This window comes from Euphorbia lathyris, chromosome 3 (genome assembly GCF_963576675.1).
Source record: "Euphorbia lathyris chromosome 3, ddEupLath1.1, whole genome shotgun sequence".
Lineage (NCBI taxonomy): Eukaryota > Viridiplantae > Streptophyta > Magnoliopsida > Malpighiales > Euphorbiaceae > Euphorbia > Euphorbia lathyris.
This window is the reverse complement of record NC_088912.1, coordinates 94,858,820-94,868,588: the sequence shown is the minus strand read 5'-3', so window position 1 is coordinate 94,868,588 and position 9,769 is coordinate 94,858,820. Positions and strand designations below refer to the sequence as shown.

The window sequence follows — 9,769 nt, the reverse complement described above, 5'->3', positions numbered from 1 at the left end:
ATAAAAAATACCCAAATCTTAGCTTATGGGATTCTCCTTCTTCGCCTCCTTCTTCGCATCCTCCTTCTTCTTCTTCTCTCATGTCTCCGTCTCCGTCGCAATCCTCATCGGCATCGGCGTTCACCTCCTCCTTCTTCTTCGCCTCCTTCTTCTTAGATCCTCTTCTTCTTGGAAATTCTTCATCTTTGAAATTCTGGAAAATTTTCCAGAATCTGGAAATTTTGAAGAAAAAAGGAGGAAGATACGCATGTTTTGTTTACAAGAAGATACTCATGTTTTATTTCCGTAATTGTATTTCATGATTTTCCTTAATTTTGTGTTACCTCATTTTTAAAATTTGAGAATTCTTCTGAAACCTCAAATGGCCGGACCAGTGCGGGACGTTTTCTGTGAGAGATTCTGTTGCAAATTATGAAATTTTACTAGGTTGATTTCAAAATATCAAAACAGACTGGGTTCAATGAGTAATTCGTTGAAGATGTGCATAATACTAATTTCCAACGCTCACTCTCAGAGGACCATTTCCATCCTCGGTGACGCGGTTTCCGTCTTCCTCAGATTCATCTACCCGACACTGTTTCCGTCTTCCTCAGATTCATCTACCCGACACTGTTTCCGTCTTCCTCAGATTCATCTACTCCTAAAGGCTAAATATCTTGCTGTTAGATTTAGAAATATTCAAAGAGGAGGAGGAGAATAAGGAGAAGGAGAAGAAGAAGATCTGTAGAAGAAGAAGAATTTCCAGATTTGTGAAATTTGGAATTTTCCAGATTTTTGGAAAATTTCCAGAAATCTGGAAATTTTCCAGAAATCTGTCCAGATTTCCGAAGAAATCTGGATATTTCCAGATAAATCTGGGGATTTCCGATTAAAAAAAAGAAAGAGAGGAAGGAGAAGAGAGAGAGGAAGAAGAAAGAGAAGAGAGAGAGGGGAAGAAGAAGAAGAAGAAGAAGAAGGAAAAAAGAAAAATAAAAAAAAATTGTTTTTCCAAATTTACCCTTCGCCACGTCAGCATTTTTAACACTATTAACCCATTTTCCGTTTTTCGGGTAACGGCGTAACCACGCTCCTTTTTTTTGGTAAAAACAAACCACAGAGGTTTATTTGGAAATCGGCCAAACCACAGGTTTTTTTTTTTGGAATTTACCCTTAAAAAAAGTACAAAACAATCAAATTTCAAGCCACGTCAATGAAAGATGAATTTCTGTTTCACGTGTAATTTTATGTTCTGGTTATCCCTCAACCTCTAGCATGTTGACCACCTAATAAAACTTTTCTGTTACCGAAAAAAACTCTTTCTCCGTTGATAACGTTGAAATAGTATCATGTGGTTAATTTGAGGCTTAAAATTATACTATTTTATACATAAATGTTAAATTTACTTTCTCCCAATAACTATATGGCTAAATTTGTAACTCATCCATATTATTATGAAGAGAAAATTTGTGAAATAAAATTTGAAGCCCCTTGTTGTGCTATTGTTGTTAAGCGATAATGCCTAACAAAAAATGAGACAATTTATCTTAGTGTTGTCGATTTTCGATTCTATTTAGTGAAGTATATTCTTGTTTTTCTATATATGATTATTATTAAATTCAGACATGATATGATAATTATTTACGAAGATAATTTTTCAACAATTGAAATCTCAATAATCATTGTACAATTACAATTAAAATTAGTTTTGAATTTTATAAATTTATTTTTTTTTTTGATCGGAGGCTCTCCTAAACTGAAGACACTAGATGGTCGCCTATGCAGTCTCCCTCTGGACTTCGAAGGTTTGAAGAGAAAGAATATGCTTCTACAGTTTTGGAAAATGTTTTGCTCTTTCCAGAAGAGTAAAATATTTTCCATATCTTCTTATAATTTTTTTAGTTATTTCTGTGTTGATTTGTAAATATTTTCCAATTGACTTACTTTTCTATATAAAGAAAAATCGAAAAATCAGGAAAATATTTTTTTTTTTGTACAATATTTTTTCCAAAACAAACGAGACCTTAATTAAACATTTCTTTTTATGATTTATAAATTACAAATTAATGTACTTTTATATATTAAATTTTAAATACATTAATTTACTATATATTTCAAATATATATGTCAATAAACTTGTAATTTTAGCGGATATATAGCTAATAATATTCATATAGTCAATGGTCAATTCTTAATGAACTGGAAATATTATTTATTCTAAAAATTTAATAAAAACAAAATTTTCCTTCCAAATCTAAGAGATGATTGGCATAGATTACTCATTAATATTACCATAAAAGGATGACCCAAAGGAATCTAATAGAAGACTACCAAATTTGGATTAAAAAAATTATTTATCAAATTTTATATAAACTATTTTATAAAAATAATTAAATAAGGATTCGTTTGGTTTACTTATTTCATTTTTCTTATTGCTGTGTTACTGATAAATAGTAAATTAATGAGTTTTATGCTAACAGAAGAAATTATTTCGAAGTTTTAATACGTGATGTTTCGAATTGAAAGATAAAAAGTAATTTAAAAAATGGAAACAACAACAACATACTAATAATAATAATAATAATAATAATAAAAAAAGTAATTTTTTTTTTTCCAAAAAAAAAAGGATAATTAATTTTGGCGCCAAAATCACAACCCGAAAATCCGTACCCCAGTTTTGGAAAGGGGATGCTCTGATGGCGTCTTTCATAAATACGCCAAGATTTTCTCTCTAATTTTTCAAGGCAATGTAGCAGTAACTTAGTAAGAGAAGATAACGTTCGTAAAACTTTCTCGCTATCTCTATCTTGATCTCTCTGTGTATGGTTTTTCTAGGGTTTTGCTTTGTGTTTCTCTGCTCTGTCCAGCCGCATTTCCCGGAATTTCTCATCTGCTTTTGACAATGGCGGATATTTTCTCTCCAGTCTCGTCTTCTCGAACCACTTGCGGCTCTCTCCTTCGTGATTTGCAGGTTTTTTTTGGTTTTTTAAAAACTTGTTTTCACTTCACTGGTTAGTTAGCGCTCTTTTGATTGTGGATCTAATCAACTGTCAATTCTACGAATTTCTGTATCAGTGCGTAGTTTTGTGTTGGTTAGTGCTTGGTTATGTGGAATTGAATCATCAGCTTGACATTTTAGTTGAATAGTATAACGCTTGCATACATATCATAGACTTATAATTGTAGTTATATGCTGATAATTAATACTTTATTCGTGTGTTTATGCTAGAAATCTGTAAATTGTAAAAGCTTTTATGGTTGCGAGAAGGTTAGGTCTTATGGTTATGTTAGTCTAAAAATGAGGACTGAGTTGTCCTCTCTCTGTCTTGACAGACAATTTAATGGAGTTCTAAATAGATCTTCACTTTTATTCTGCAACTTATAGCTATGAGTTTAATTTGTTCTTTTCTATTTCTTTTTGTGTAATTAGTTTATGTTGCTTTCCAGAAAATTTGGGATGAAATTGGTGAGGGTGATAGTGAAAGGGACAAGATGCTTTTGCAACTTGAGCAGGAATGCCTTGATATTTACCGTAGAAAGGTGGAGTTAACTAGAAAGTACAAAGCTGATCTCTTACAGTCTGTGTCTGATGCTGAATCAGAAATCACCAACCTAGTTTCTGCTCTTGGCGAAAATGTCTCCTGTTCACGGGTTTGTAATTTATGTGAAGCATTTTTTTTACTATTATTAACATCATTACTCATACTTGAATTGCTTTTGGTTGTATGGTGTTATATTTCTATTATTAAATTTCAACTGGTGAAATTTGTTGCACATTCATTCCTTTTAATCATAAACTTTCCCAATTATCTTGCTATAAATGTACGTTGACTGGGTTCTTGTGTTCTATATGAGAAGGGGAATGGAACCTTAAAGAAGCAAATATCTGCGGTAAAACCTGTTTTGGAGGACTTGAGGTTGAAGAAACAAGAAAGGATGAAAGACTTCCATGAGACACAAATGCAGATTGCTCGAATTCGTGCAGAAATAGCTGGAATTTGTAGTTCTGACAAATTTACTGACCCACAAGTTAATGAAAATGATTTGACAATGAAGAGATTGGGAGAGCTGAAGTCACACCTTAAGGAACTGCAAAGTGAAAAGGTTACTAGTTAATCATGAATTGGACTTTTGCATTTGTAATGTGATTTTTTTATTTCACTTTTGTTTGATGTTTTCTCTTGTTCAAATCTTTCAGAGTCTGCGGTTACAAAAGGTTAACAGCAACATTGCTATGATCCATGATCTGTCAGTGGTGATGGCAATGGATTTCTTTGAGATTATCAATGATGTCCATCCAAGCTTGAGTGCTTCTACAAATGCTCAATCAAAGAGCATCAGCAATGATACATTTGCTAGATTAGCAGGTGTAATAAATTCATTAAAACAGGAGAAGCATCAGAGGCTACAAAAGGTGATATAAGAATGGTAGTCCATTTTGAGTATATTCTTTAATATGCAAATTCTTGGGAATTGTTCATCAATCTGTGCTTGTCTGAATCTTAATTTGGTTGATAATGGCTTGAAATTGAATAGGGAGAGTTTGGCTAATGATCAAGTTGTAATCTGATTAATTACAATGCAATCATTTATATGGCTAATCATAAGATGACGTGCATAGAAAATTGGATGCTTATAAACATGATATACATGCTGCTCTAAAGGGTCCACTTGGAGTCCTGACTTGTTGAAAGCTGCCTAAGATTCTTTATCATCTAGTTGTGTTTCATATCTCTCCTTTGTGATTTGCCCTTTTAGCTTCAAGGTCTTGGACGCACACTGAGTGACCTATGGGAGCTCATGGACATAGATCCTGAGGAACGAAGAAGATGGGACCATATTACTTCCTTGAGTTCTTCACGAGTGGATGATGTATCAAAACAAGGATGCCTTGCTCTTGAAGTTATTGAGCAGGTAACAAAAATGTCTCCATCTTTGCCTGAATCAGCTTATATTGGGAAATCATTTAATTTGATCTATCACGCATATTTGTTTCTTTATATATATTTATATATTCTATATGGTTGCTAGACTGAGCTTGAAGTTGAGAGATTGAGTGTTCTCAAAATCAGCAAGTTGAAGGAACTGATTTTTAAGAGGCAAAATGAGTTGGAGGAAATATACAGAGGAGTCCATATGGATGTAGATAGCGAGGCAGCTAGGCAGATACTCGCCGGCCTCATAGAATCTGGTTTCCTTCGGAACTTGCTTTTTCCCCTTTCTCTTTAGTGTTTCGTAACCCACTTGGCAATTTTTTATTCAGTTTACATGTTGGCTTTTGGTGTTAATCATCATGTTGGAATTCTTTTGATGTTGAATGTTGTTCTTTTGTTCTTCCATTTTCAACAAGTGTACTGCACATGTTCTATTTTTGTTGTTCATTCTTCTCTTCATGAACATATTATGACGTAATGTGAAATTTTGCATACTTGACAATGTATTCGTCTCCAAGAATATAGGTTGCTTTACTTCTGAATCTTTTGGTCCTACTTTTTAGTAGTTCTTTTATTTTTCTTATTTTATGAAGTTATTGCTTGCATTTTTTTTTTATATTTGTATATGTGGTATTTCTCGTGTTCACTGAGTTTGAGCTTATGAAAGCATCTTAGTGATTCAAAAATATTCTGGACATATTCGTCTTATTTCTTTATTGTGTGTTTCCTTTTATGTCCTTTGTTCGTTTTTCATCTTGTTGTTAATTTGTAGGAATGTAATATGAAATTTCACAGGTAATGTTGATCTTTCTGATCTGCTTTCGAGCATGGATGATCAGATAAATAAGGCCAAAGAGGAAGCTTTAAGCCGGAAGGACATTTTGGAGAAAGTAGAGAGATGGAAATGTGCATCTGAGGAAGAAAAATGGCTTGATGAATATGAGAAGGTGAGTGATTCTTAGGAATTTAATTTAATTAGAACGTCTAAAATCTAAATGCTGATTAGGCATTAGGTTCATGTGTGGATGCAATCTTGTTTTCTATTGTAACTTTGTTGGCACGCTGGTGTTTCTTGTAGTCACGTTATTTGTTTTGCTTCTAGTTGTTATGGTCTCACACATGAGAGAGCTATATGCACCATTACTCCCTTAAGTTGTCTCATGTCATACTTTGTATAGGTAACAGTATTTGCAATAATCTCACGTCCTTTGGCCTCGTATGTTATTGCACATTCACGCTCCTACTGGATGCACCATCCCCCTTTCGCATGTACAAAGAACCTGTACTTGTTCAGTTCCTTCGAACTAGAATAAACAGACAAAGAAAATCCTTTTTCTTTTATTTTTCACTAATATAATGCTGTCATACATTTTATGATTGTGCATAAAATGAATTGAGAACAGTTACTAAAAGTCACAGAATCCGATCTATTGTTTCCCTTTTTTCTGAATTGCCAGGATGAAAATCGATACAATGCAGGAAGAGGAGCGCACAAAAATTTGAAACGTGCAGAAAAAGCACGGGTTTTGGTCAGCAAAATATCATGTGAGTTTTGAAACAACTTTTAGTAGTTCAGTTGCTTACTCCAATAAAAGTTTATTTCAGAAATGCACTAGATGCCTGCCAAAATTAGGTAAGAAAATCTGGATCTCTTTAGAGATCCTATTTCTGTAAAAAGTTCCAGTAAAAAATTTATTTTTTTGGTCCTTAAGATTTTGAAAGGGCTGGGTGCCGAATCTCACCTATATTTCCTGCAGTTACAAAGTTGGGATATGACACTAGCTCTTAAATTTTGACCAGCTAATAGTGGACAATGCCTATGCTTGTATTTGAAACAAAACTAGTTAATAATGAAAGAGATTTTAGGAGAAAGAGTTAAACAAAGCTATTTATACGAGAACCATATTAAAATTTTGTTCTGATACCACAAGAAACAGTTTGAGCTGCCGAGAATATTCCGGTACTTTGTTTGTAGGTTACCTGAACCTTAAACCAGATTGAATGTTCAAACTTATTGACCAAATATTCTTTTAGTTAACTGAATGTTGAACTAGAAACAACAAATGTTGAAACTGTTTGGATCTTGATTGATTTAAACTATGACTGCTTGGTGCCCCTAGGAAAGAATAGTTTATGTTAAGAGGAATGAATGGTTCAACTTCTTCTGTTCATATGCTGTTTTTCTAGTATGAGATTGTTAGACAATTAGTATTTATTAGTAAGCAACTGCATTCAATCGGAGATAAATGCCCTGAACTCTATAATGGAGGGTTACTTGCCATTGAGTGGTTACTTTGGTCAACGGTAAAAGTTTTTTTTTTTTTTTTTTTTTTTTTATGTTAGTAAAGGGCAAAGTTCAATGGCTTTTATGCCGGTTTTTGAAGTTCAGGGGCTATAAAGAAAGTAAAAGCGAGGGGCCATGGGTGTAATTTACCCTTTCATTGGATATGAAAATAAATGCATTTATGCACTAGAAACCAGAAGCATGCTATATTCTAGAATGCATATGTCCATTACTCCAATAAAATATAAAGTCTAAATGCTTGAAAATGATAGTAATCTGGAAGTTGAAGTTATTTTCATTTTATATGCAAGATGAAGTATTTCTATTAGAAGCATCTCAACTAAGAATTTTCGATAGTTTGTGAGTTAGGTTGCTATCTTGAAGCATCCAAATTCAAGAGCTTGTAAATTGCAGTTTTAAAGCTCCCGTTGGAATGATTTCTTTTGCTTTGTTAGATGAGGAAACCATTTGAAAAGATCATCATCCAAATATTAACCCTTTCACAAACTTCCGTTTTTTATGAAGCATATTGTTATAGTCAGATTAAACGATCAATTTGACTCCGAAGTTGGCTATTAGATCAATATAGTCCAAAACAAGTTTGAGTATCAATTTGGCCCTTCAACTTCACATTTAGAATCAAATCAGTACCAAATAATACCTGTCATTACATGATTGGTAGTTACTTTACATGTATCAAATTATTGTCTAAATTTAATTTCCGACTACATTGATCCTACTAGCTAATTTCATAGGCTAAATTGGTCGTTAATTCGTTATAATCTAACTTCAACAACTTCGTTTTCACAATTATTATCAAGCTTTATGGCTGCTTGTGATTCAGATTATCCTTGATATTAATGCTTTATTGATTATAAAGAAAATTTGCCTGTTCATGTGTTCAAATAGAAACTTGGCTAATAACTTCAAAAACCATTCTTGTCCAGCTATAGTTGAGAATTTGACAGTAAAAGTGAAAGCTTGGGAGTCAGAAAGGGGAGTCCCTTTCTTGTACGAGAAGGTAATAAACATCTTCTTGTCTGCTTGATGTAAAGATTTAGCTATTTGCAACTTCTAAATTGTTTGAGACACTCAGGAACCCCTTCTGGAAACTCTGGACGAATACACTTTGCTGAGGCAGGAAAGAGAAGAAGACAAACGCCGATCTCGGGTATGGTTTTGCTTATTTGAATCTTAAGCTGCACACAAAAATTTAGTTTCTTTTCAATTCACATATTTTCACCAGCTGCTTTTTCTAAGAGTCTTAAAATGGGTTGTGTTATAGTGGTGTATGTTTTTGAACGTTTACGGGGTTTTAAGGATTACACTTTCGATCTTTAATTTCACACATTGAACTCCTTACTAATGGCTATGTTAACTAAGCTGTTAGTAAATGGCTTAATGCCGGTGAGAATCAAAGACTAGAAGCTTAATCCTTAAAACCTTAAATGTTCAAAGGTATTATTAGTTAACCTATAATAAATTAAATCTTTCCAATTCATGTTTTTATTATTGTTATAGGTACTTAAGCTATTGATCTTTATATTTTTTATGAAGTACGATCTTTTAATTTTTACATGCATTGAGCCCTTTATTAATGGGTTAACTAATGAAACGGTTGAGAACGCATGAAAATTAAAAATCATAGATTTATCTTATTACTGTGAAAGTTCAAGGACTTAGTCTAAAAGTTCATAGGTTAAATTACACGTTTAGATAGAACCATGTAACACGGGTTGTCATTTACAATGGTGGCATTTTCCATAATATGACGTATCCTTTTTCAATATTATTATAATTTACAGGAGCAGAAACGTCTCCATGAGCAATATGCAGCTGAGCAAGAAGCAATATATGGTTCAAAACCATCAGCAAAGAAGCCTCTGGGGCAGATTGGTAACACCTTGGCTGGAACACCAGCTGGCCGGCGTGTGAATACTCCCGGCCATCATGCAGTTTCCGGTGGCAAGGAACGTAGAGAGAGCAGGCTTCATTATGTAACACCCATAAACTATGTCGCTCTTGCTAAGGACGATTCAGCTTCTCGGGGCTACTAGCCAGCCATAATCACTTCCAGAATTTTATGTAAATGATTTTCGTAATTTAGGATGGTGCCTGCAAATTTTTCCTTTTTCTTCAAATTTTTTGATATCCCATACTTCCTTTTTAACCCATAAACTCGAATTGTTAGTAGAATACTAACTTAAAAGGTAATTTTTATTTTACATAAGTGGCACAAGACCTAGGCAAAAAGCATTGAGGTTTTTAACCATTCCAATTTTAGTGTATCGAGCTTTTAATTTTTCTTTTAATTTTTCATTTTTTTAATCACATTTTCATATCTAAATTTGAAAATAGATTTTAACAAAAAAATTCTTTAGTCACATTACATAACGTTTTTAGTCACATTACATAAATAATTAAAACTATCTAATTTGAACTTGCTAGATTCATTTGATGTGAAAAGTTAAGAGAAATTAAATGAATAAAATTGATTAGGCTTGGTTTGGTTGTTGTCTATGTATCTTTTTCAATGACTGTTATCGTCAAAACTTAAATAAAAGGATTAGGAGAA

General features: G+C 33.1%; 1 protein-coding gene across 1 annotated transcript; it reads left to right on the top strand.

Moving 5' to 3' along the window:
• Nucleotides 1–2,665: 2,665 nt before the first annotated feature.
• LOC136223280 (65-kDa microtubule-associated protein 5) lies at nucleotides 2,666–9,440 on the top strand. The gene is made up of 11 exons (XM_066011206.1): nucleotides 2,666–2,947; nucleotides 3,424–3,627; nucleotides 3,835–4,080; nucleotides 4,175–4,390; nucleotides 4,735–4,890; nucleotides 5,008–5,167; nucleotides 5,706–5,857; nucleotides 6,368–6,455; nucleotides 8,142–8,215; nucleotides 8,291–8,365; nucleotides 9,000–9,440. Exons 1-11 carry the CDS (start codon nucleotides 2,879–2,881, stop codon nucleotides 9,249–9,251), a joined length of 1,692 nt encoding a protein of 563 aa, XP_065867278.1. The 5' UTR covers nucleotides 2,666–2,878; the 3' UTR covers nucleotides 9,252–9,440.
• The last annotated feature ends 329 nt before the right edge of the window (nucleotides 9,441–9,769 follow it).

What these genes read in the sequence shown, in the direction of transcription:
- LOC136223280 (XM_066011206.1), top strand. Translation starts at nt 2,879, where the DNA reads ATGGCGGATATTTTCTCTCCAGTCTCGTCTTCTCGAACCACTTGCGGC. An exon ending in CTCTCCTTCGTGATTTGCAG is followed by an intron (nt 2,948 to 3,423) that starts GTTTTTTTTGGT and finishes GTTGCTTTCCAG; the next exon opens with AAAATTTGGGATGAAATTGG. An exon ending in AAGACAAACGCCGATCTCGG is followed by an intron (nt 8,366 to 8,999) that starts GTATGGTTTTGC and finishes TATAATTTACAG; the next exon opens with GAGCAGAAACGTCTCCATGA.